Source organism: Thalassophryne amazonica, chromosome 4 (genome assembly GCF_902500255.1).
Source record: "Thalassophryne amazonica chromosome 4, fThaAma1.1, whole genome shotgun sequence".
Lineage (NCBI taxonomy): Eukaryota > Metazoa > Chordata > Actinopteri > Batrachoidiformes > Batrachoididae > Thalassophryne > Thalassophryne amazonica.
Window position 1 is genome coordinate 97,659,561 of NC_047106.1, and position 27,749 is coordinate 97,687,309.

Genomic DNA, 27,749 nt, shown 5'->3' on the forward strand with positions numbered 1-27,749 from the left:
TCTTCACAGGTGTCTCTCGACCTCAAAGGCCGATGACACAGATATGAATGCCACTGCCAATATAAGTGAATGTTTCAACAGGTTCAGTGCTTTCCCCACAAAACACACACTTCTGATGGTCAAGTCCAAGAAATCATTGAAAGCCTGGATCTTACTTTTGATCCACGACAAACCGAAACCCAACACTCCAACTGCTCATTCAGCTTCTATTATTGAGTTGATCACAACAAAATCCAATCAAAAGTAGTGATTAAAGTAGGTAAATACTTTACAAACAGATTTGTCCATATGTTGTTCAAATATACAAGGCTTATTGGTCACTACAAATCATACATAAGATCTGTTTCAGAACCATGAATGTGTAATGTTAATAAGAATTAAGTTTTATCACAATAACTGGTAGCCACCATAAATTTAAACCACCACATCACACCACCAAATGATGTAAGGTGACATCAAGGGCCTGAAAATGTCTCCATGTGGAACAGGGAGACTAAAAACAGACATAAATATCAGCTTATGTGGGACATAACGGTTGTGCACAAAGGACACTGCGCTTGCACACATTCATGTATTGGCTATTACAATAAACAAACAAACAAACATTAAAGTGGTATCCTTCAGGCATTTGATTCTTGTTTTGTTTATGGTGTTTTGGCAGGCTGGTGGGTGGTTGCAGTGCGTTCTATGTGCACTGTGCACATTGCTTTCTGTGCATTCCACGAGCAGAACGCATCCTGATTGTTTAATGGTTTGCTGGAGTTCCAGTATGTGATGCAGGAGCTGAATGTTTAAAATAGGAGATTGCTTTCTTTTTTTTATTGCCCGTGAGTGAATACAGTTACAGTGCATCTGGAAAGTATTCACAGGATTTCATTTTTTCAACATTTTGTACTACTCACAACACCCCATAATGACAACATGAAAAATGTTTTTTTTTTTAATTTTGCAACTTTATTAAAAATAAAAAACTAAGAAATTATATACATAAGTATTCGCACCCTTTGCTCAATACTTTGTTGATGCACCTTTGGCAGTAATTACAGGCTCAAGTCTTCTTGATGCCACAAGCTTGGTGCATCTATCTTTGGGCAGTTCTGCTCATTCCTCTTTGCAGCACCTCTCAAGCTCTATCAGGTTGGATTGGGATGGGCTGGAGAGTCCCATCGTTAGGAGGGACAACTGCCCTGTCATTAGGAGGGTGCTAACTAGAGTACAGTAGGTGCTAATTAGAGCAATTGTTAGTCACTGCCAATAGCAGTCTGCCTCTCAGTAGGAGGGGACTGATTAGGTTTAAAACTCCAGCTTTTGCTGGCTTCTGTTATTCTTCTCTACAAGAGTCAAGACAGAGGTCAGACTACCAGGGGAAGAAATTTAGCTGAGGAAGCTTCTACGATTAGAAGCTAAATGTTCTCGCGTCAAGCAACCCAGTCCAGTCAAAGATTCAAGCCTCTCTACTATGGAAACCACCTGGATAACTGAGAGCCTTCACAGAAACATTGCGACCAACTGTGGACATGAGGCCCTGGCACTGGCTGAAAAAGACTGCTAAAAAGATAGCTAACTTTAGACACTTAAGATTTAACCTGAGATGCAGACAAAGCAACGTTATTCCCAAAAGCATGAAGCAAAAGGCACTAGAAGCAGGTCACACAGCAGAAAAGATCCAGCACAGTTACCTTAGGAGGATTTTGGGTCTTAGAATTAGAAGGCTTCATTTTAAAATATTAGACCTCCAACATGATCTTGATAGTCTTCACAAAAGGTTAGAAACTTTAGTGTGGGAAGAGGTCCATAATAAGATCACAAAGTTCATAGTTAAAATTCAAATGTCTGAGCATTTAAAAAGTGAGGAGTAGCAAATCAGGAAGTTTCACAACCTTTTAGTGCAGAAAAGGTGTACTTTCATGAGCAGTGGTTGTAGTTATAAAGATATACCCAGACAAATTAGTGACAACAGGGAAAATTGGGTAAAGAATCTCTCCAACAGGGTTCTTACACAGACAGAAAAGGATGTGCTCGCTAAAAGACTAAATTTCTCAGTGACCCCTAAACATATACTGACAGTAGATTACATCACTGCAGTAGAGTCAGACATTAAACATAACAGTCTGTCAGAGTAAAAAGCTGGGGACCTCCGGCTAAGAGTCACAGCACTATCATATTTTTTTCACCAATAGCCCCCCCCCCCCCCCACACACACACACACACACACACACACACACCCTTTCACACACGCCCCTTCGAAATTAATTATTCATGAGGTTGTGCCCACCCATTCGTAACACTCGAAGAGGAGCAATGGCGAGCTACAGGTGTGCTTTCCCAGGCGGTCATAGCGGACTACGATCTTTACATATTCTTCCCACGGAAAGCAATGTACGCGATCAATGGCTTTTATTAATTTTTAACCGCATCCCCAGGACATACAACCGCCGACTATTTCTTTGCTCTGCGCATTTCACGAAGGACTGTTTGCACAATTTCGAACTGGCTTCAGTCGGCATTTAATACTCAGTAGAGGGTCAGTTCCGACTCTGCGACAAAATCAACCCCAGCAATCAGTACAGCCTGTAAGTATCACATTTTCTTTTGTTTTAAATTTGTTTTTACATTTATTTTGGATCGTTTTTTTATTATCATTATTATTTTGTGACTGGACTTTATGTCACATGTTGGTGGGCGAGGAACAAGATTTATCACTCAACAGCAATGTTGAAACGTGATCTGTTAAATAAGTTAGTGAAGATTACTGTCGTCTCGTTTTCACTACAACGCGCTCAACTTTTGTTCAGAATCAGCTTCTTATCACTGGTAACGACGCGGATTTCCTCTCACTCAAACCCGCAGCTTCACAGTGCTTTAAACCGTCGTCCACAGACTTCAATAGCGACACAAGTGCAGCAAAACGAGACGAGTCATTGGATAAATGCTGGGCTTTGTCCCGCCCATCGGAGGCTCTGCGTGTCTGGGGGTCTATGGGGCAGTTGGCTGGCCTCGGCTGGCCCGGACGCCCAGCTTCTGCATGATGATTGGATGATCTTTCTGAGGCTGAATCCATTTTTGACTGACAGTGAAATGAGCGAATCAGCGATCATTTTCATTCTGTTCTGAGTTGAACCGGAGACTTTCCTAATCCTCTTAGCGGCATTTTCAGTGAGAGCAAGGGCAGCCAATCAAACAACGGCAACCGATCAGCGCCAACACCTATGTGCGATTCATAATGAGGTTGCCAAATAAGCTCCGAAACGACGCCATTAAAAAGCAAACAAGGCATTCTAAACCCAGCATAGTAACATAGCTGTTTCAGAGCGCCTTTTAGGAAGGTTCTGAGCCATTACAGACCCAACCAATTTTTTTTGGGCTACATATCACATCACAGAACAAGGATTAATGCCCCATTCAACCTCTCTCTATCACCTTTAAATATCATAATCATGACTTTTAATTATTACCTTGTATGTCATAATTATGACTTAGCATTTCATACTCATGGCTTTAAATCTCGTAATTATGACTTAGCATCTTGTAATTATGTCATTGTATATCATCATCATAACAGCATTTCATAAAATTATGATATTAATCTTGTAATGATGACTTTGCCGCTCACAAAACCCTCTTTACTTGGATTTGTCCTGGAGTAAGAGCATGGTTGTTTGCTTGATGTTAGAGGAATGCCTTCTATATCGGGAGACACATTGCCCCATGGCCTTTGGTCCTCATCTTGCTTACAGCGAGAGACTGCTTCTGATGGGCGCTGTGCCACACAAGCACCTTTCTATACAATGGGTACAGAGAACAGGCCGCACCACAGTGGTTCTCTTTGGGTCAGCTCCAGCATTCCCCAGTTAAGGATGCCACCGCCTCAGACCTGCTGCCATTGGAGGCGTTCTTTTCACCTGAGCCTGACTTTTGGGCAGTGCAGTCTCATTTGAGAGCGGGCGCTAAAGAGTTAAATTATGGTACATATGATGCAATAATCCTACATCTTGGGACAGCCCTCATGTGTCCACATCAGAAACATGGCACTTTCTCTGATTTTTTAATACTTACAGGACATGACCGCTCACATTTGCCTTGTCTTGCCTTCTCCACTGGGAACCAAAAAAAGACTGCACTTTTCGCGTCTGCTTCAGTGATTGCAGCCGAAAACAAAACAATACAGTGGTCCCTCGTTTATCACGGGAGTTACGTTCTAAAAATAACCCGCAATAGGCGAAATCTGTGAAGTAGTCAGCATTATTTTTTTACAATTATTATAGATGTTTTAAGGCTGTAAAACCCCTCAGTACACACTTTATACAATTTTCTCAAACAGGCATGAACATTTTCTCACTTTTCTCTCCTGTATAAACACTCTCTTTTTTCTTCTAGGTGAGAAGATTATAAACTGACACACTCAGAAGACAATGCGTGTGCTCTCCCTTCGCTCACTGCCTCCAGGGGTACGGATGCAGGACCCACAAAGAATCCAAGTCATGGCCACAGAGCTCTGTGGCTGCGGTTACTAAGACCATGCAGCGAGCACTGCGGATTTTTCTGCATGAAGTCTATCTTTGTGGGGTGGCAGAGTGCTCCGCATCAAAACAGCGGGCGTAGTCTCTGGACCTGTTGCCAGAGTTGTCCGCAGCTCCACACAGCAGACAGGGGGGGAGGTGTGAGTGGCCCACTGCGGCGCTTACTGAGCCCGCAGACTCAGTAAGCGCATTGGAGGCAGTGAGAGCAATCACGGTGATGCTGACCGGTGCCGCGACCAACCCGCCTGATAAAGATGCAGAACACAATACGCTGTTAAAAAAAAGAAGCAGCATGCAAAATTGCACAAAAAAAATCCGCAAATCTGCGAGGCCGCGAAAGGTGAACCGCGTTATAGCGAGGGACCACTGTACACCATTTTCCATGTGAGGTGATGCTGTGTTCATATTGTGCAACGGCAGTCCCCAAAAGTGGTCAAATCTCGCAATATCAAGCAGGGTTTCAAAGACTCAGGTTCGAGACTGCGCTGCCCTATTTTAGATAAGAGTTTGAGGTCCATGATTTTCCTTTATAAATCATTGGTTGTCTGGATCAGAAAATTCAGTTAAATATATCATATCGCAGACGAACACACTGATATTTGACAAGTGAAATGAAGTTTCTAGTATTTACAGAAAGTGTGCAATAATTATTTCAACAAAATTAGGTAGGTGCATAAATTTGGGCACCCTTGTCATTTTATTGATTTGGAACACAAAATTGGTTTGGTAAGCTCATTGACCCTTGACCCCCTTACACAGGTGAATCCAATCATGAGAAAGGGTATTTAAGGTGGCCATTTGCAGATGTTTCCCCTCTTTGCATCTCTTCTAATGAGTGGCAACATGGGAGCCTCTAAACAACTCTCAAATGACCTGAAAACCAAGACTGTTCAACATCATGGTTTAGGGGAAAGATACAAAAAGCTATCTCAGAGATTTCAGCTTTCAGTTTCCACTGTGAGGAGCATAGTGAGGAAATAGAAGACCACAGGCACAGTACTAGTTAAGGCCCCAAGTGGCAGGCCAAGAAAAATCTGAAATAAGCTGAAGCAAAGGATGGGGAGAACAGTCATAGTCAACCCACAGACCTGCTCCACAGACCTACAACATGATCTTGCTGAAGATGGTGTCTCTGTGCATCGTTCAAATACACAGTGCACTTTGCACAAAGAGATGCTGTATGATGCTGTAATGCAAAGGAAGCCTTTTCTGCAAACGCCACTAACAGAGTCGCTTGAGGTATGCTAAAGCACTTTTGGACAAGCCAGCTTCATTTTGTAATAAGGTACTGTGATTTGATTTGATTTAACCTTTATTTAACCAGGTAAGTTATTAAGAAAAAGATTCTTATTTACAATAACAACCTAGTGGATTGGGAAAAACACAGATGTATATCACAAATGTGGATCAATCAACACATTTTTACAATATATACAACAGGCTAGAATTAGTAAAAGACTAACATTTTCAGTCCCCGAGGAAGACCCAGGACATCCTGGAGGGACTATGTTTCTCAGCTGGCTTGGAAACGCCTCGGGGTTCCCCCGGAGGAGGGGTAGGTGTGTGGATCGGGAGGTCTGGGCGGCTTTGCTTGAGCTGCTGCCCCCGCGACCCGACCTCGGATGAAGGGGACACACACACACATATATATATATATATATATATATATATATATATATATATATATATATATATATGAATAAAGTAATAATTTTAGTACTTCATTTTAGCCAAAGCATGAGCAGGTTTATCCAGCAGATTCTTTAAAATTCGCTTAAAAATTCCTTTTGACACAAAGTTGCTCAGTTTTAATGCCTTTTGAATCCCGTTCCAGTCTTTTGCTGCAGCATAAGTAACGGATAGTTCTCCATATTTTGATTTGATTTTAGGTGCATTGAGCAAGATGAGTTGGGCTGAGTGTGTACTATATGGAGTTATAGAAACTTGCAATAAATTACTAAGACAAGGTGGAGAAAGACCTAATAGACACTGTGGACTGATGAAACTAAAACTGAGTTATTTAAACATAACAATGGGTGGTATGCATGGCTCAAAAAGAACACAGCATTCCAAGAAAAACGCTTGCTACCTACAGTAAGATTTGGAGGTGGTTCCATCATGCTGTGTGGCCAGTGCAGGTTCTGGGAATCTTGTTGAAGTTGAGGGTCACATGGATTCCAGTCAATATCAGCATATTCTTGAGAATAATGTTCATGAATCAGTGACAAAGCTGAAGTTGCGCTGGGGCTGGATCTTTCAACAAGACAATGTTAAACACTGCTCAAAATCTACTAAGGCATTCATGCAGAGGAATAAATACAACGTTCTAGAATGGCCATCTCAGTCCCCAGACCTGAATATTATTGAAAATCTGTGGTGTGATTATAAGCGGGCTGTCCATGCTTAGAAACCAACCAACAAAACTGAGATGTTTTGTAAAGAAGAATGGTCCAAAATACCTTCAGCCAGTATCCAGACTCTCAGTGAAAGCTATAGGAAGTGTTTAGGGGCTGTTATTTCTGCAAAAGGAGGATCAACTAAATACTGATGTATTTTTTTCTGTTGGGGTGCCTATATTTAATGCACCTGCCTAATTTTGTTTAAAGAATTATTGCACTTTCTGTAAATTCTATAAACTTCATTTCTCTTCTCAAATATCACTGTTTGTCTGCTATATGATATATTTGACTGAAACTGCTGATGCAAACAACCAATGATTTATAAAGGAAAATCATGGAAATCATCAGGGGTGCCCAGACTTTTACATACAACTGTAGCATCACTTATGCATAACAGTGTGAGCTCTAATGACTTTAAAAATGTAAATAATATGCACTGAAAAATAGATGTTGGTACAACAGCTAAAGACACACATTAAAACTATCACAGTGACATGTGACTGACATGCTGCATTAATTGCTAATTGTGGAAGTTATTATTTTGTGTGTTTCTGTTACTGTGTGAAAAGTAGGTACAATAGTGTCTCTGGCAGACATGTTGTGAGTGAATCACAACAGAGGATGTGTGTGACTAACAGGACTTCCTGATGGGTGCTTTTGTGCATTATAAGAGTTTTGATGTTCTTTTCAAAATGTAGCCGTTCTTTAAATCAGGTGTTTGTTGAGGCTTACAGATTCTCTCTGTTTTCTGTACAATATTTTGTTGTTAAAAATGTGGGGCCTTGCGTGATTTGAAAACCTCCGCCTGGTCTCCACCTCCTCCAGTAGCAGAAAAGGATGTAGGCAACCTCAGCAAGTTCCTCCATTTCATTGGCTGCAAGCTCTTTGCACTCAGCGCTTCTGATTGGATATAGACATAGATGCAAGCTATTTATCGTGCTGGATGGTTCCTGCCTCCTCCTCTGCTACTGTGCTCATTTTTATGCATGTTTATTTTTTGCGGCATGAAATTCTACACATAAATAGTTTTTAGCCCAAGTGTTGTGTTTTTTCACTAACACGCAAAATAAAAAATTTAAACAGAACAGCAAAAAATATATTTCCCCAATTCCTGTGTGAGACGTCACTACTTGGCAGATTTCTGCCAGGCTTTGCTAGTGGGTGCCTGCCTCCTTTTCCATGGTAGTGGAGGAGAAGCGGAGCAGCCAGGGAAGACCTTGGTCTTCAGTTCACTCAAAACTATGAATTCATTTGTCCACGGGCAATGAGGTGACTTCGAGTACCCCACGGAAATCAGTTAAGAAACAGAATGATAAATCTGCATAAGACAGAGTGACTATGCACAAAGATGGTGCTTCGTCTGAACTAACTGTATTCAACACATTTGACAAGAAGAAAACTGCTCTAGAAATTCATCTGGTATCAGATCCCAGTCAGTGATGAGGATTAACTCCTGTTAGCTGATTCTATAGACTATAGATGGTGTGCAGGCACTGTCACGTAATATGTGGTCATGTGGCTATCTGGACGGCAACTTCCTCAGTGCATGAACAGCAAGTGTTTCATTGTTGTGCTTACGACTGCTCGAGCCATGTAAAGAAGAGCTCTGGAGTACATTTTTTTATCTTTTTTCCACTGATAAAGAGCGATGTGAAATGTGACCATTTTCAATTACTCTGTCGCACCTTTTCCAATTTTTCTGGATTCATTTGTTCCTCAACAAGCTCTATTTTCTACAATCAATCCACCTCTAAAGGTAAGGTGTACTATTTCCTCCATGAACCGCAGGTCATTTAATGACTTTATAGATTTTTGACTTCATGTTGCAAAGTTGATCATATTTGTGGACTTTTCTGCCAAATGTATTTGAGCCATGATCAAATGTAATCGGTGTACACATGGCAAAAACTATTAAAATATGACAGGAGGAAGGAGTCTGATTTAGCAGGTGGGAGTCAGATAGCTGTCCGGTGTGTGAACACGGTTTAAAAAATAAGCGGCCGTTCTTTTAATCACGGAAATACGGTGCCCACTTTCCTCGAATCAGCGAGTGTCAGTGCTAAACTTTAATTTCATACCTCTGTACTGTGCACGTCCAGACTGCTCTGTCTGGTACATGGGTTTCTTTTAATGGAAATACTTTGCCATCAGACAGGAATTTTGTCCGATGTGAGTGAAAATCTGTTATTCGCCCTATTGACGTTTCAAATCCTGCAAAACCTCGGAGAGGTCGCTGTGCTGCGAGATCTCAGTAACATTGAGAACTGCATTGACGCTCTGATCACGCTGCACACAGACAACAGAATTAACATCGCAACATAATACTATTTTTATATTGTGCCTAAAACTCTCGTGAATATATTCTCTGGGTTTATAGACGTTATTGCGTTTGTTTTATGTAAACATGCGAGAATCACAGGCTGTCTCTCCGTTATTTTCAATGGGAGCTGTTGTGAGCTACGATCGCTTCCTGTCGTTCTGGGGGAAAGTGAAGTTTGCTCTTTAACGTCTTGATTATTGTTCTTTACAACACTGTTTGTCCTCTTTGTTCCAGAATAATATATATATAATATGTCCAAAATCCGGTTAGCGTTTATTAAATTCCACGCAGATTAAACGTAGCAGATCACAGATTATTGGTTATAATTGTTTTAGCAAGTTTTCAGGGTATCATGCAGCAGTCTCTTATTAATGTGACGAAAAGCATAAAAAAATAAATTTTTGTAGTGTAATATTAATTTACAACTGTCATCGTGTTGATTCTCTATATGTTGTCTGACTGCAGCAACTCTCTGGCACGCAAGGGATTATGGGATACGTCAATAGGGCAAATACAGAATCCATTTAGACGAGTTTTACTACTCAGGATATCTGGATACCACCCATCTGGCTTCTGATCAAAATTTATGAAACTGGTAAACTTCTGAGGAAAATATTTTAGGAATCGTCATTGATTCTCTGTATTTTCTCTTCTGACGTTCCTGATTGAACGCTTTAGCTATATCGGAAAAATGAGCTTTGCTGTCCACCTACATCCAGCTTTGGTGGATGTACTGGAGCTTGCCGTCCAGTATGGCTGAGTAAACAAAACCGCGTGATGCGTGTAACGTCACTGCACACCATCGATTGGTTGTAGTTGTGGTGTCACTCTCTGTGGTGTCCTGTACTGAGGTTAAAGCAAATGAACCATCCAAATTTCACTAAACTGACAAAATTTAGTTTCTGCTGAAATCCAAGCAGTATAACGTTGGTTTATTTTTCACACGTTTCAAAACTGCAGCTTATTTTAATGAAAAGAACATATTTACCTGGGGTAATTCCATAAAGAATATTTTATTTTCCTTCTTATGAGGTCTCCAGGAGACGGTGTAGACTGGAAGTTACCTTTGACCTCACACAGAGCGTGCATGCTGGCATCTGTGAGTTGTCTTGTAAATCACTTCAGAGGCGTTATCTAGTTACAAAAACAGCATTTTTACATTTAGAAGTGTTTATTTCTCGCTAGCTTTTACAAAATATGAGAAACATTTGATTTATACAGAAATGCAGCTGTTTGAGCATTTCCCACCATTTAGAATCATTTTACTTGAGACAGCAACCAGTAACGTCGCCAACCTTTCTGTACTCTGATTGGCTGTCACCATATGCTTCCCAGAAACCCTCAGGTAAGTTGGGTGAAGCCCCCATGTGATCTGTGACATCTCTATAATTGACTGTATGGGTTGCTATCTTAAGTAGTTCAAGGCTGTCTGTTCTTTTGAAAATTTTCCCTTCAGGGGAACTATTTATTATTTTTTTCCAAGACAACATGAATTTTGATCATGTTGGTAATGTCATATTATGAATTCCCCATTTCAAGGCTAAAAAAGAAAATTATTTTGGTGCCAAAGAAAATACTTTTCATGACTTAAATCTTTAAAACCTCAGTGGCGGTATACTTTTAAGACTATGTCATAGACAAAGTACCAATATATGGGTGATTCTTTAACTACGGGCACTATTGGCCTTGTAAATGTAATTTCCACCACACCATTGCCTTACAATATAAAGCGCCTTGGGGCAACTGTTTGTTGTGATTTGGCGCTATATACATGTGCTCTGTTGTCACTGTTTAATCTCCATAGAAACTACCCAAACAATCTTTCATACAAACTGTTTAAAGGGACATTACAGTGTTGTGGTGGAAATTACAGCAATAGTGTGGGACAACTACATTTTGTGTAAAAAAAAAAAAAAAAAAAAAAAAACCACAACAGTTGTATGACATTGAATACCCCAATTATGTTTTATTTTATTGATATTTTATTCAGAGATATTTTAAAACATTAGAAAAAAACGTTTCTTTACCATTCATTTTTATCATTGAAGATCAAAAGTCTGGGTGTGGGACAAGCACAAAACGGCAATATTTGTGTATAATGATGCTGAAAAAAAGGTGAAAAAGTCATCATAGACTACTAGAACAAATTTGTTAACACACTTTCATTGTAAAGATAACTATAAAAGTGTGAAATTTCCCCTTTTTTCTGTTTTTCATACAATATGATCAAAGGACATAATAAGTGCCGTAGTCTAAGAATCACCCATATAATTTCCTTTCATGAGTTTGTCAAGTGTCAACAGACAATTTTCCCAACAGATTCAGATGGAGTTGTTTGCCATTTACCACAGTAAATGACTCTACGCTCACCATTTAGGCGACATACAAGAGTGTACATTTACAACATAGTACCTATCACTTTTCCAAAGTTTTGGGGTCACTCCACCTCAACAGGTCCAACTTAGGGACCCTGGCCTTGCAGCTGTATTGGCCTGGCTTTTGGTTGACCAGGATATTGTTCTCAGAGGACGATGTGCTCAGTTGGGTGCCATTCCTGTAGAAATAGTAACTTATGGGAGGAGCAGGAGCAGGGCTGTTGTACTGGAGATGGCAGACAAGTCGCATCGAAACTGTTGGAGTGTTATCTTCCAAAACAATCTCTAAAACTGGCTTCGTCAGAACCTCTGAGACATAACCACAGAAGACAAAGCACTGTTGATACACTGGGTCTGGAAAAGTCAAAGGGAAATTTTAATTTCAAGTACTTTTGCAGGGTAAACTCACCTAAAACATACACCTGAGTGGCCACTGAAATCACAGAGTGTGAGCGTCTCTGCATGGTCCAGGTGGCTCTGCAAGAATACAGTCCTTGGTCTTCCAGTCTCACAGTCAGGTTGAAATGTGGGTTGAAACCAGATTGTCTTCTAAACTCAACTCCGTCTTTGTACAGAATCACCTCACTAAGCTTAGGGTTTCTACGGACACGGCACGTCATCTTCAAGGTCTCTCCAACAAGGACAGGATGTGGTGTGACCTGCAGGATAGCCCACCCCCCTGAAGAAAAAACAGGAGGGACACCACACATCACCTCACAATCACTCAGGAAACCTAAACCTACAGTCATCTATGTTAACGGGAGGAGCAGATGAACATTGTAACATGTCTGCTGGTGCTGACCTTACCATCAACATGTATCTCCACAGGCTGACTTTTAAGTGTACGTATGGGTCCCACCATGGTGTCCCTCTCGCCCTGACAGGAATATTCCCCACCCTCTTTGACCTTGGCATTCCACAGAGTAAAGTTCTCTGTGGACAGGGGCAGCTGTGTGGCTCCATGAAACCACAGGTAATGCCAGGTGGACTTCTGGCCCTCAGGAATGCGGCATCTTAGTTGGACACCCTCCCCAGAAAAAATCCTTGAATTGCTCGTCAGCTGTTCCACTGAAGTGTGGAATGGAGCCACAGAAAGAACTACAGACACAAACGGAGGATTAAAACAAAAACAAAAAAAAGTCAAAATCCTCAAACATAAGTTGCTGGGATGTTTTAAAGTTAAGTAAAGTAAAGACTTTGTTTTCAAAAGATTTGACAAAGGTCATCTGAAAAGAGATCATTTGGGACATACCTTCAGCTACAGCAAAGCTTGGTAATGTTGAAATGACTGAAATATAAAATAATTGAGGACAACACAAACATCATTAACAAATTACATGAGGAACAAACAGATATTACAAACGAACTAACAAACTCACCAAGGAGAAAAATCATGGTGTCCATTTCCAGTGCTGCGTTTCTGACCGTGATGGATATTATAAATAGCTTAACTGGAGAAGTGAAATTTCTCTGGCTTTTCATACAGGAAATCCTCTTTCCAGTAAATACCATCTCATCTATCTTTTCTTACGCAAGTTTTAATTTTCATAAACTAAGCAGTTTTGTTTCTTTTACAAAGGAAGTGGAAACACCCAAATTTCTATGATTTCTGAAGCACGTTTAACCACATTTGAATTATATATAGTGTTTTGATTCTCCATAGCTCATCATTACAGTTATTTCTGTATAAAGTGAGTAAATGTATTGCAAATGTATCTTAAGACAATGACTGTGAAGTATGAGAACAGAGAAACAACTCAAAATATCATGGGTCTGTCCTGGAATGCTAAAATATTGTCATTGCAAAATAAATGGGAATTTTACATACCTTTGAGAGGTTAGAAGAATTTTGGAAACTGATTTGAACCTAATCATCTTGGGGAACTGCATTAGAGTTTTCTTTAATTTTGAAATGCATTTTTTGGGGAAAATAGTGTTGCTTGTTGAAAATGTTCCAAAGTTATTCAATAATTAAACACATCTATTACTATAGTAAAACAAGTTATGTAAATGACAATAATTACCCCTTATTAGCTGGTCAATTCAAAGTTAAAAACTGTACAACTAGTATATGGACTCCTAACATCATGTCTTTTTAAATAGGAACATAAGTAGTTGGTGTGGTTGTTTCAGTGAGGAAGGTTACCGGTTCAAGGCCACCACTCCCTATTCACTAATGTGCACTTGCGTCAGGAAGGGGATCTGGTGTAAAATCAATATGCATATCCACCTTGGTCATAGTGTGGGGACCCGAGTGAACCAAGGGAGAACCTGAAAGGAGTTATTCACACCCCCATGGAGCATAAATGAAACAAAGGGGAACACTGATATTTTTCAATCGGAGCTTCAATTTCCATTTCAATTTATTTTCATTTATATAGCACCAAATCACAACAGGGTTGCCTCGAGGCGATTCACACAAGTAAGGTCTGACCTTACCAACCCCCAGAGCAACAGTGGTAAGGAAAATTTCCCTCTGAAGAAGAAACCTCAAGCAGACGAGACTCAAAGGGGTGACACTCTGCTTGGGCCATGCTACAGACATAAATTACAAAACAATTCGCAAAACGAACATACAGGAAATGTTGCAGGTGCAAAGGACGGTTTCCAGAACAGATACCACACCCATCTCTGGATGGAGCCGCACCTCAAACAGAGAGAAAAGAAAAAAGCAGAGTCTAGCATCAGAAAGACAAATACAGTGTAATTTATCAGCAATAAGTAACAAGAAATACAGAAGAAATACTAATATGATCGCCGGCCACGAGCCCTAAGTTTCGCTAAAAGACCCTCAGTTTAGATAAAGTTGAGGCCGCGGCCTGCTCCCGTTTCCTAATAAGAATTAAAAGAGTACAAGGCATAGAAACATACTATGCCCGTATACTAGCCATACAAAAGGGAAAATATGTGCATCTTAAGTCTGGACTTGAAAGTCTCTACAGAATCTGGCTGTTTTATTGATGCAGGGAGATCATTCCACAGTACAGGGGCACTAAGAGAAAGCTCTGTGACTTGGAGACTTTTTATTCACCCTAGGGACACTAAGTAGTCCTGCACCTTGAGAATGCAAAGCCCAGGCTGGTACATAGGGTTTAATTAGGTCAGCGAGGTAGGGAGGTGCCAGTCCGTGAACAATTTTATAGGCTAGTAGCAGAACCTTAAAATCTGATCTCACAGGGACAGGAAGCCAGTGAAGAGATGCCAAAATGGGTGTAATGTGGTCAAACTTGCTGCTTTGTGTCAAAACTCTGGCAGCAGCATTTTGAACCAATTGGAGAGCCCTATGCTGGACTGTGGTAAACCAGAAAATAGAATATTGCAGCAGTCCAATCCAGAAGAGACAAACACATGAATCAGGGTCTCAGCATCAGCCATAGACAGGATGGGACAAATCTTCGCTATATTTTGCAGGTGGAAGAAAGCACTCCTCATAATATCTCTAATGTGGAGGTCAAAGGACAATGTAGGATCAAAAATTACCCCAAGCTTCCTCACTTTGTCAGTGTGATGTATGACACACGAGCCGAGGCTAAGCATTAACTGGTCAAATTGATGCTGATGTCTCACTGAACCAAGAACCATCATTTCATCAAGATAAGATAATTATAGTGGGCGATTTTAACATCCACATAGATGCTGGGAATGACAGCCTCAACACTGCATTTAATCTATTATTAGACTCAATTGGCTTCGCTCAAAATGTAAATGAGTCCACCCACCACTTTAACCATACTTTAGATCTTGTTCTGACTTATGGTATGGAAATTGAAGACTAACCGTATTTCCTGAAAACCCCCTTCTGTCTGATCATTTCTTAATAACATTTACATTTATTTTAATGGACTACCCAGCAGTGGGGAATAAGTTTCATTACAGTAGAAGTCTTTCGGAAAGCGCTGTAACTAGGTTTAAGAATATGATTCCTTCTTTGTTATGTTCTCCAATGCCATATACCAACACAGTGCAGAGTAGCTAACTAAACTCTGAGTGAGATAGATTATCTCGTCAATAGTTTTACATCCTCATTGAGCACAACTTTGGATGCTGTAGGTCCTCTGAAAAAGAGAGCCTTAAATCAGAAGTGCCTGACTCCGTGGTATAACCCACAAACTCGCAGCTTAAAGCAGATAACCCCTAAGCTGGAGAGGAAATGGCGTCTCACTAATTTAGAAGATCTTCACTTAGCCTGGAAAAAGAGTCTGTTGCTCTATAAAAAGCCCTCCATAAAGCTAAGACATCTTACTACTCATCACTAATTGAAGAAAATAAGAACAACCCCAGGTTTCTTTTCAGCACTGTAGCCAGGCTGACAAAGAGTCAGAGCTCTATTGAGCTGAGTATTCATTTAACTTTAACTAGTAATGACTTCATGACTTTCTTTGCTAATAAAATTTTAACTATTAGAGAAAAAATTACTCATAACCATCCCAAATCAAATCAATTTTATTTATATAGCGCCAAATCACAACAAACAGTTGCCCCAAGGCGCTTTATATTGTAAGGCAAAGCCATACAATAATTACGGAAAAACCCCAACGGTCAAAATGACCCCCTGTGAGCAAGCACTTGGGGACAGTGGGAAGGAAAAACTCCCTTTTAACAGGAAGAAACCTCCAGCAGAACCAGGCTCAGGGAGGGGCAGTCTTCTGCTGGGACTGGTTGGGGCTGAGGGAGAGAACCAGAAAAAAGACATGCTGTGGAGGGGAGCAGAGATCAATCACTAATGATTAAATGCAGAGTGGTGCATACAGAGCAAAAAGAGAAAGAAACACTCAGTGCATCATGGGAACCCCCCAGCAGTCTAAGTCTATAGCAGCATAACTAAGGGATGGTTCAGGGTCACCCGATCCAGCCCTAACTATAAGCTTTAGCAAAAGGAAAGTTTTAAGCCTAATCTTAAAAGTAGAGAGGGTGTCTGTCTCCCTGATCCGAATTGGGAGCTGGTTCCACAGGAGAGGAGCCTGAAAGCTGAAGGCTCTGCCTCCCATTCTACTCTTACAAACCCTAGGAACTACAAGTAAGCCTGCAGCCTGAGAGCGAAGCGCTCTATTGAGGTGATATGGTACTATGAGGTCCCTAAGATAAGATGGGACCTGATTATTCAAAACCTTATAAGTAAGAAGAAGAATTTTAAATTCTATTCTAGAATTAACAGGAAGCCAATGAAGAGAGGCCAATATGGGTGAGATATGCTCTCTCCTTCTAGTCCCTGTTAGCACTGTAGCTGCAGCATTTTGAATTAACTGAAGGCTTTTCGGGGAACTTTTAGGACAACCTGATAATAATGAATTACCATAGTCCAGCCTAGAGGAAATAAATGCATGAATTAGTTTTTCAGCATCACTCTGAGACAAGACCTTTCTAATTTTAGAGATATTGCGCAAATGCAAAAAAGCAGTCCTACATATTTGTTTAATATGCGCATTGAATGACATATCCTGATCAAAAATGACTCCAAGATTTCTCACAGTATTACTAGAGGTCAGGGTAATGCATCCAGAGTAAGGATCTGGTTAGACACCATGTTTCTAAGATTTGTGGGGCCAAGTACAATAGCTTCAGTTTTATCTGAGTTTAAAAGCAGGAAATTAGAGGTCATCCATGTCTTTATGTCTGTAAGACAATCCTGCAGTTTAGCTAGTTAGTGTGTGTCCTCTGGCTTCATGGATAGATAAAGCTGGGTATCATCTGCGTAACAATGAAAATTTAAGCAATGCTGTCTAATAATACTGCCTAAGGAAAGCATGTATAAAGTGAATAAAATTGGTCCTAGCACAGAACCTTGTCGAACTCCATAATTAACCTTAATCTGTGAAGAAGATTCCCCATTTACATGAACAAATTGTAATCCATTAGATAAATATGATTCAAACCACCGCAGCGCAGTGCCTTTAATACCTATGGCATGCTCTAATCTCTGTAATAAAATTTTATGGTCAACAGTATCAAAAGCAGCACTGAGGTCTAACAGAACAAGCACAGAGATGAGTCCACTGTCTGAGGCCATAAGAAGATCATTTGTAACCTTCACTAATGCTGTTTCTGTACTATGATGAATTCTAAACCCTGACTGAAACTCTTCAAATAGACCATTCCTCTACAGATGATCAGTTAGCTGTTTTACAACTACCCTTTCAAGAATTTTTGAGAGAAAAGGAAGGTTGGAGATTGGCCTATAATTAGCTAAGATAGCTGGGTCAAGTGACGGCTTTTTAAGTAATGGATTAATTACTGCCACCTTAAAAGCCTGTGGTACATAGCCAACTAATAAAGATAGACTGATCATATTTAAGATCGAAACATTAATTAATGGTAGGGCTTCCTTGAGCAGCCTGGTAGGAATGGGGTCTAATAGACATGTTGATGGTTTGGAGGAAGTAACTAATGAAAATAACTCAGAACAATCGGAGAGAAAGTGTCTAACCAAATACCGGCATCACTGAAAGCAGCCAAAGAGAACGATATGTCTTTGGGATGGTTATGAGTAATTTTTTCTCTAATAGTTAAAATTTTATTAGCAAAGAAAGTCATGAAGTCATTACTAGTTAAAGTTAAAGGAATACTCGGCTCAATAGAGCTCTGACTCTGTCAGCCTGGCTACAGTGCTGAAAAGAAACCTGGGGTTATTCTTATTTTCTTCAATTAGTGATGAGTAGTAAGATGTCCTAGCTTTATGGAGGGCTTTTTTATAGAGCAACAGACTCTTTTTCCAAGCTAAGTGAAGATTTTCTAAATTAGTGAGACGCCATTTCCTCTCCAACTTACGGGTTATCTGCTTTAAGCTGCGAGTTTGTGAGTTATACCACGGAGTCAGGCACTTCTGATTTAAGGCTCTCTTTTTCAGAGGAGCTACAGCATCCAAAGTTGTCCTCAATGAGGATATAAAACTATTGACGAGATAATCTATCTCACTTACAGAGTTTAGGTAGCTACTCTGCCCTGTGTTGGTATATGGCATTGGAGAACATAAAGAAGGAATCATATCCTTAAACCTAGTTACAGTGCTTTCTGAAAGATTTCTACTGTAAAGACATATCGTTATCTTTGGCTGCTTTCAGTAATGCTGGTATTTGGTTAGACTCTTTCTCTCCGATTGTTCTGTCTGAGTTATTTTCATTAGTTACTTCCTCCAAACCATCAACATGTCTATTAGACACCATTACTACCAGGCTGCTCAAGGAAGCCCTACCATTAATTAATGTTTCGATCTTAAATATGATCAATCTATCTTTATTAGTTGGCTATGTACCACAGGCTTTTAAGGTGGCAGTAATTAAAACATTACTTAAAAAGCCATCACTTGACCCAGCTATCTTAGCTAATTATAGGCCAATCTCCAACCTTCATTTTCTCTCAAAACTTTTTAAAAGGGTAGTTGTAAAACAGCTAACTGATCATCTGCAGAGGAATGGTCTATTTGAAGAGTTTCAGTCAGGTTTTAGAATTGATCATAGTACAGAAACAGCATTAGTGAAGGTTACAAATGATCTTATGGCCTCAGACAGTGGACTCATCTCTGTGCTTGTCCTGTTAGACCTCAGTGCTGCTTTTGATACTGTTGACCATAAAATTTTATTACAGAGATTAGAGCATGCCATAGGTATTAAAGGCACTGCACTGCGGTGGTTTGAATCATATTTATCTAATAGATTACAATTTGTTCATGTAAATGGGGAGTCTTCTTCACAGACTAAGGTTAATTATGGAGTTCCACAAGGTTCTGTGCTAGGACCGATTTTATTCACTTTATACATGCTTCCCTTAGGCAGTATTATTAGAAAGCATTGCTTAAATTTTCATTGTTACGCAGATGATACCCAGCTTTATCTATCCATGAAGCCAGAGGACACACACCAATTAGATAAACTGCAGGAATGTCTTACAGACATAAAGACATGGATGACCTCTAATTTCCTGCTTTTAAATTCAGATAAAACTGAAGTTATTGTACTTGGCCCCACAAATCTTAGAAACATGGTGTCTAACCAGATCCTTACTCTGGATGGCATTACCCTGACCTCTAGTAGTACTGTGAGAAATCTTGGAGTAATTTTTGATCAGGATATGTCCTTCAATGTGCATATTAAGCAAATATGTAGGACTGCTTTTTTGCATCTGCGCAATATCTCTAAAATTAGAAAGGTCAGAGTGATGCTGAAAAGCTAATTCATGCATTTATTTCTTCTAGGCTGGACTATTGTAATTCATTATTATCAGGTTGTCCTAAAAGTTCCCTGAAAAGCCTTCAGTTAATTCAAAATGCTGCAGCTAGGGTACTGACAGGGACTAGAAGGAGAGAGCATATTTCACCCATATTGGCCTCTCTTCATTGGCTTCCTGTTAATTCCAGAATAGAATTTAAAATTCTTCTTCTTACTTATAAGGTTTTGAATAATCAGGTCCCATCTTATCTTAGGGACCTCATAGTACCATATCACCCCAATAGAGTGCTTCGCTCTCAGACTGCAGGCTTACTTGTAGTTCCTAGGGTTTGTAAGAGTAGAATGGGAGGCAGAGCCTTCAGCTTTCAGGCTCCTCTCCTGTGGAACCAGCTCCCAATTCGGATTAGGGAGACAGACACCCTCTCTACTTTTAAGATTAAGCTTAAAACTTTCCTTTTTGAAAAAGCTTATAGTTAGGGCTGGATCAGGTGACCCTGAACCATCCCTTAGTTATGCTGCTATAGAATTAGACTGCTGGGGGGTTTCCCATGATGCACCCAGTGTTTCTTTTTTTGCTCTTTTTGCTCTGTATGCACCACTCTGCTTTTAATCATTGGTGATTGATCTCTGCTCTCTTCCACAGCATGTCTTTTTCCTGATTCTCTCCCCTCAGCCCCAACCAGTCCCAGCAGAAGACTGCCCCTCCCTGAGCCTGGTTCTGCTGGAGGTTTCTTCCTGTTAAAAGGGAGTTTTCCTTCCCACTGTCGCCAAGTGCTTGCTCATAGGGGGTCGTTTTGACCGTTGGGGTTTTTCTGTAATTATTGTATGGCTTTTGCCTTACAATATAAAGTGCCTTGTGGTGACTGTTAGTTGTGATTTGGCGCTATATAAATAAAATTGATTTGATTTGAAAATAAGTATTTGAACACCCTGCCGTTTTGCAAGTTCTCCCACTTAGAAATCATGGAGGGGTCTGAAATTTTCATCTTAGGTGCATGTCCACTATGAGAGACATAATCTAAAAAAAAATCCAGAAATCACAATGTATGATTTTTTTTTTTAAATAATTTATTTGTATGTTACTGCTGCAAATAAGTATTTGAACACCTGTGAAAATCAATGTTAATATTTGGGTACAGTAGCCTTTGTTTGCAATTACAGAGGTCAAATGTTTCCTGTAGTTTTTCACCAGGTTTGCACACACTGCAGCAGGGATTTTGGTCCACTCCTCCATACAGATCTTCTCTAGATCTTTCAGGTTTGGAGTTTCAGCTCCCTCCAAAGATTTCCTATTGAGTTCAGGTCTGGAGACTGGCCAGGCCACTCCAGGACTTTGAAATGCTTCTTACGGAGCCCCTCCTTAGTTGCCCTGGCTGTGTGTTTGGGGTCATTGTCATGCTGGAAGACCCAGCCATGACCCATCTTGAGTGCTCTTACTGAGGGAAGGAGGTTGTTTGCCAAAATCTTGCAATACATGACCCCATCCATCCTCCCTTCAATACGGTGCAGTCGTCCTCTCCCCTTTGCAGAAGAGCACCCCCAGAGTATGATGTTTCCACCCCCATGCTTCACGGTTGGGATGATTTTCATGGGATTGTTCTCATCCTCTAAACATGGTAAGTGGAGTTGATTCCAAAAAGCTCTATTCTGGTCTCATCTGACCACATGACCTTCTCCCATGCCTCCTCTGGATCACCCAGATGGTCACTGGTGAACTTCAGACGGGCCTGGACGTGTGCTGGCTTGAGCAGGGGGACCTTGCTGCCCTGCAGGATTTTAAACTATGACAGCATCATGTGTTACTAATGTAGTCTTTGTGACTGTGGTCCCAGCTCTCTTCAGGTCATTGACCAGGTCCTCCTGTGTAGTTCTGAGCTTTCTCAGAATCATCCTTACCCCACAAAGTGAGATCTTGCATGGAATCCCAGACAGAGGGAGACTGACAGTCATCTTGTGTTTCTTCCACTTTCTGATAAATAATTATAACAGTTGTTGTCTTCTACCAAGCTGCTTGCCTGTTGTCCTGTAGTCCATCCCAGCCTTGTGCAGGTCTACAGTTTTGTCCCTGGTGTCCTTAGACAGCTCTTTGGTCTTGGCTATGGTGGACAAGTTGGAGTGTGATTGATTGAGGGTGTGAACAGGTGTCTTTTATACAGGTAACAAGTTCAAACAGGTGCAATTAATACAGGTAAAGAGTGCAGAATAAGAGGGCTTCTTAAAGAAAAATTAACAGGTCTGTGTGAGCCAGAATTCTTGCTGGTTGGCAGGTGTTCAAATACTTATTTGCAGCAGTAACATACAAATAAATTATTAAAAAAAATCATACATTGTGATTTCCGGATTTTTCTTTTTTTAGATTATGTCTCTCACAGTGGACATGCACCTAAGATGAAAATTTCAGACCCCTCCGTGATTTCTAAGTGGGAGAACTTGCAAAACCGCAGCGTGTTCAAATACTTATTTTCCTCACTGTAAACGGACACCTACAGTCAGTTTCCAATCCATCAAGCCTGCATGTCTTTGGATGGGAGGAAGCCGGAGCACCCAGCGAGAACCCACGCGAACATGGGGAGAATATCCAGACTCCACAGAAAGGTCCCAAGTGAGACGCCATCCCAGCTCTGTGACGCTGACCCCACATACACGTAAAAAAATCCAAGCAAACACACTGAGTGGTTTGTGCAGATTTGTGCCGTTAAAATTTCTGTTTGTGCTGCTATGGTTTTTGAGATATTAAAGATTACTTTTTAGGTCATTCAAAGGTCATCATCCCCCAGCTTGCTCCAAAATGAACCAAACTGGTCTATTTTTTTAGTGCTCCATTTGTGCAGATTTGTGCCCTTAAAATTTTCGTTTGTGCTGCTTTCATTTGTGAGATATTAAAGACTTTGTTTTAGGTCACTCAGAGGTCACCATCCCCCCAGCTTGCTCCAAAATGAACCAGACTGGTCTATTTTTTTAGTGCTTCGTTTGTGCCGTTAAAATTTTCGTTTGTGCTGCTTTAGTTTCTGAGATATTAAAGATTATTTTTAAGGTCATTCAGGTCACCATCCCCCCAGCTTGCTCCAAAATGAACCAAACTGGTCTATTTTTTTAGTGCTCCATTTGTGCAGATTTGTGCCCTTAAAATTTTCGTTTGTGCTGCTTTCATTTGTGAGATATTAAAGACTTTGTTTTAGGTCACTCAGAGGTCACCATCCCCCCAGCTTGCTCCAAAATGAACCAGACTGGTCTATTTTTTTTAGTGCTTCGTTTGTGCCGTTAAAATTTTCGTTTGTGCTGCTTTAGTTTCTGAGATATTAAAGATTATTTTTAAGGTCATTCAGGTCACCATCCCCCCAGCTTGCTCCAAAATGAACCAAACTGGTCTATTTTTTTAGTGCTCCATTTGTGCAGATTTGTGCCCTTAAAATTTTCGTTTGTGCTGCTTTCATTTGTGAGATATTAAAGACTTTGTTTTAGGTCACTCAGAGGTCACCATCCCCTCAAGTTGCTCCAAAATTAACCAGACTGGTCTATTTTTTTAGTGCTTCGTTTGTGCTGTTAAAATTTTCGTTTGTGCTGCTTTAGTTTCTGATTTATTAAGAGTTTTATTTTTGCGGGAAGACGGCGGGGACACGCACTGTGCCGCTGCTGCATTCAGGTGCCATCGGAAATTGCAGTGCTTTTTTTGTTAATAAATGATTTGCATTTTTAATGAAATGTGCTTTATCTTTATTTCATCGATCACATTTCTGTCATAAGACATTAAATGCAATTGCGTCAAGGTTTATTTAGGTGTGTGGAGTGTTTTTTATAATTTTGTTGAAAAATTAACAGTATTAATAACATTCTATACTCCCATTAAAAACTACACCAAAGTTTTTGCTAGTAGTACAATTAGAATTTTTATGGTTCTGTTAATTCTCACCATCATGGGGAATCACAAGTAGCCTCACTACATCATGTGTTCACATGCCATATGTGACATATCGCATCGTGGATCAGCCCTGTCCCTCTGATATCCAGTAAGTGAATGGCATCAATACCGGACTCGATACAGATATATGATTGGACAGTTATCTGTAATAACAGGGTGGGGCACCCTCATCGGCAGTTCGTGTTCTAAATCAACACTGCAGATTAAAATCATTTTTTGTCCTGAATGAAAAAATGAACCACAAAACATCCAAAACTGGTTCCCCTTTAAGAAATTCTTGTCTAGAATTTCACTTTCAATTAAACCAGTTTAAACAAAAAATATCACATTAACCATTCAAGAATTACAGGCATTTTTATGCGCAGCACCTCAGTTTTCAGAGGCCAAAAGTAACTGGACAAACTAAGTTTACAGCCAGTTTCCTTTACAGTCTGGGGAAGGACATATGAACATTTTCCAAGTCACGGAATAGTTTGTGGACTTCACTGACATCAAATCGCTAGGAAAAACATACAGTATGGTGCTGTAGGTAAATCTGTCTGTTGGACACAGTTCTCAGAAACGGAGTGACTGTGCAAGAAGATGACATAAGCCACCAAGACATGCACACAACTCATAGAGTTAACAGACTTCTCTCTGTTGTACAATGTGTAGTTTTAGTCTGTTGCATCACCTGTTATACAGCTTTATGGTGGAATGACAGAAAATGCCTTTTCTTTTTCGACAAAGGCCTACAGGAGGCAAGTGCCCAGATTTGATCTGTTTGACTAAAATCTTTCTATGTTTAACTCCAGTCAACAAACTGCCCGATCGATCCCCAGCCTCTCCATTCACAACCAGTCACTCCTTCAGAATTACGGTGGATGTCTTGGTGGCTTCCTTCAGTCTCTTTCTTGCATGATCTATAAGCATATCTTGACTGATTGTCAAATACATTATGGTAGAGTACAGAAGGTCATTTCTTTGGCTATCATCAGACAAGATGGGCCCTGTGTGTGTTCCGGCTGCTGCTTGCCTGTTACCATGTCGTTTTTCTGTTATTTTCCTGATTGTGTGTGCTGTCATATCAGCTTTGACGGATAGCGATTGCGTGAGTGCAATACAGATTTATAATCGCGACTCTCTTTTTAAAATTATAGAGACAATGGAATGCCTCTTTCATGACTAGGATAGCTACAAGCAAACTTTCCCACCTCCGTTTGTGTGTTCCCCCTCCTCCCGGGAATACCTGATGTTGTGCCGACGTCCAGGTAGCCCGAAAAAGAGGAGAAGAGGCTGCAGAGCGGGTGCCCAGGTTCGGATCAGACAAGGAGTGTGGCGTGCGGCTCGTGGATACCGAAGCTACAGGTGGCTTCGCCCAGTTCCACTCTTGCAGGGCCATACGGCTGGCGGTGCGGCCCTGTTCACGCATCCCACCACTCCTCTGTGTTGCAGGACTCAGCCTGGACATCACTGGGTCCCCGATGGACGAGTCGCTTGGGTCCCGGGTCCGCCCCTGCTTTCCGTGTTTACATCTCGGGAGCAGCGTGGGTTTCGCCGGTACAGCGGTGCCTCACGTGACCGTGGGAGATGTCTGCAGCCTATCCCGCTGTGCTCAGCGGATTCGACTACCGCCTCATTGTTGAGTCGGATTGAATTATTGAATGCGCGCTCTATTTCAAATAAAGCGTTCTCCATTAACGAGCTTTTTGTCAGGAAAAACTTGGACTTTCTTTTCCTCACAGAAACGTGGCAGAGGGAAAATGAATGCATCCATTTAAATGAGCTCTGTCCGTCGGGTTGCTTAGCAGTGGGTAAGCCCCGCCCCTGTCGCGCGGGGGGAGGACTGGCTGCTGTGCACCGAGACCGGTACACATGCAGACTGTCGGATACAAGCCACGCCCCCTCTTTCGAGGCGCTCATGATGGAAGTTGGTTCCTCATATAAATAGTATTTTGATCTATCGACCTCCTGGCCCTGCTGGGACTTTTCTTAAGGCTTTTCCTGACTTTTTATCGACTATAATTAGATTGGAAAAGGTTAATTTTGGGTGATTTTAATTTCCAGATTGATGTTGATTCTTCCACTTCAGCAAGAGAGCTTATATCTATGACAGAGGCTTTTAATTTTAAACAGTATGTGTCAGGTCCCACTCACAACAAGGGTCACACGTTGGATCTGGTTCTTGCACTGGGCCTGGAAATTACCAATGTATGTGTGGAGGATGTTCTTCTGAGTGACCATTGTGTTTTCTTTGATTTGATGGTGCCATCTGAGCCTCGACCTGTTTCTACTAAGGCAGAAAGGAGAATTATCACAGAGACAACAGCTACATTTTTCTGTGATAAGTTCAACCCCTTACTTTTTAATAATCTCACTGAAACTGATTGTTTCATGAATAGCTTTAATAGCCACTGTGCCACTATCTTGGATCAAGTGGCACCACTTAAGGCTAGTAAAGCTCCTCGTGAAAGTTTCTGTCCTTGGATAAATGATGGGATTATGACTCTAAGGAGAACATGTCGCCAGATTGAACGCTTATGGAAGTTAACAAAACTGGAGGTTCACAGGCTACATTTAAGAGACTTAATATCTTCCTTAAATAAGATGATAGAGGAGGCCAGGATGAGTTATTTTAATCGCCTGGTTGCCTCCAATAAAAGAAATCCTAAAGTGCTTTTTGACACAATCAGCTCTCTTGTGTCACCTGCTGCCGTCACTCCTGTTATCTCTAAAACTAGTTGTGAGGAGTTCCTGGATTTCTTTATTGATAAGGTTAGAGTTATAAAGGACAACCTGCCTCCATGCCATGGTCCCCAGCACTGGGAACCTCCCACTCAGTGCTGGGCCTCATTTGAGCCTGTTACTGTAGAGGACATCTCAACCATCATGAATAAAATGAAGCCATCCTCTGGTATTTTGGATGTTCTTCCGTTTAAACTGTTTGTGAATGTATTTGACTCCATCGGGCCCTACATTGCTAAAATGTTTAATATGTCTTTGTCGAGTGGTGTTTCCATTATTTTAAACATGCCATTGTGGAACCACAGTTAAAGAAAGCTGGATTGGATTCTACAGAACTCAAGAACTTTAGGCCAATATCTAAAACCCCTTTCTTGGCCAAAGTCTTGGAAAAGGTAGTCTGTGTTGAGATCGTTTTTGCAGGCTAACGACATCCATGACACTTTTCAATCTGGGTACCGAGAGTTTCATTCTACTGAAACAGCCCTGTTGAATGTGTCTAGTGACATGATGATGGCAGCTGACACTGGCAAATGTTCTGTGCTGATTCTGCTTGATCTGTCTTCGGCGTTTGATACCGTTGACCATGGCATTCTGATAAACAGATTGCAGGATTTGGTTGGAATGTCAGGTTGTGTTTTAGAGTGGTTTACCTCTTACCTGACTGGTAGAACTTTTAGTGTGATGGTGGGCAATGCAGTGTCAGAATCTGCAGATCTTCTGTGGGGTGTGCCGCAGGGATCGGTCTTGGGACCTGTTTTGTTTTCGTTGTATCGCCTTCCTCTCAGCAAGTTGATCCAGCAGTTCAGTGATGTGTCCTATCATTTGTATGCTGATGATCTGCAGCTGTACTGCTCTTTTAAGACAACTGAGCCACAGAAATTCTGCTCTGTCACAAATTGTTTGGCCAAAATTACGGAATGGCTCACTGAGAACAGTCTGCAGTTAAATTCCAATAAGACTGAGACTCTGATTGTAGCACCAGATAGTGCTGTACCTGGAATTAAGCAGCATCTCGGTAGCCTAAGCTGCACGGTTAAAAGCAGCCTGCGTAACCTGGGTGTCATTTTGGATAGAGGGATGTCTCTGGAGCAGCACACAAATTATCTGGTTAAGAACTGTTTTTTACAAATTCGGAACATCTCTAAGCTCCGTAAGATGGTGACTTTAAAAGAGCTTGAGATGATTGTTCATGCGTTCGTCTCATCGCGTTTGGATTATTGTAACAGTCTCTTCACCTGTCTGAATAAGGAGGAGTTGGCCCACCTGCAGGTTGTGCAAAATTCTGCTGCGCGCCTGCTTACCCGCACCCACAGGAGGGACCATATTACTC

At 40.9% G+C, this 27,749-nt stretch overlaps 1 protein-coding gene across 2 annotated transcripts; it reads right to left on the bottom strand.

Annotated features, from left to right (window-relative positions):
• Positions 1-11,641: 11,641 nt before the first annotated feature.
• Positions 11,642-13,064, bottom strand: LOC117508524 (high affinity immunoglobulin gamma Fc receptor I-like). 2 transcript variants are annotated; one of them, XM_034168303.1, is made up of 5 exons: positions 12,994-13,064; positions 12,867-12,902; positions 12,422-12,712; positions 12,024-12,293; positions 11,642-11,923 (listed from the first exon to the last, which is right to left on the bottom strand). In XM_034168303.1, exons 1-5 carry the CDS (start codon positions 13,016-13,018, stop codon positions 11,655-11,657), a joined length of 891 nt encoding a protein of 296 aa, XP_034024194.1. In that variant the 5' UTR covers positions 13,019-13,064; the 3' UTR covers positions 11,642-11,654. The 2 variants fall into 2 exon arrangements, with proteins under 2 accessions (XP_034024194.1, XP_034024193.1); XM_034168302.1 differs by having other exon boundaries at positions 12,422-12,724; positions 12,994-13,056.
• Between the last annotated feature and the right edge of the window lie 14,685 nt (positions 13,065-27,749).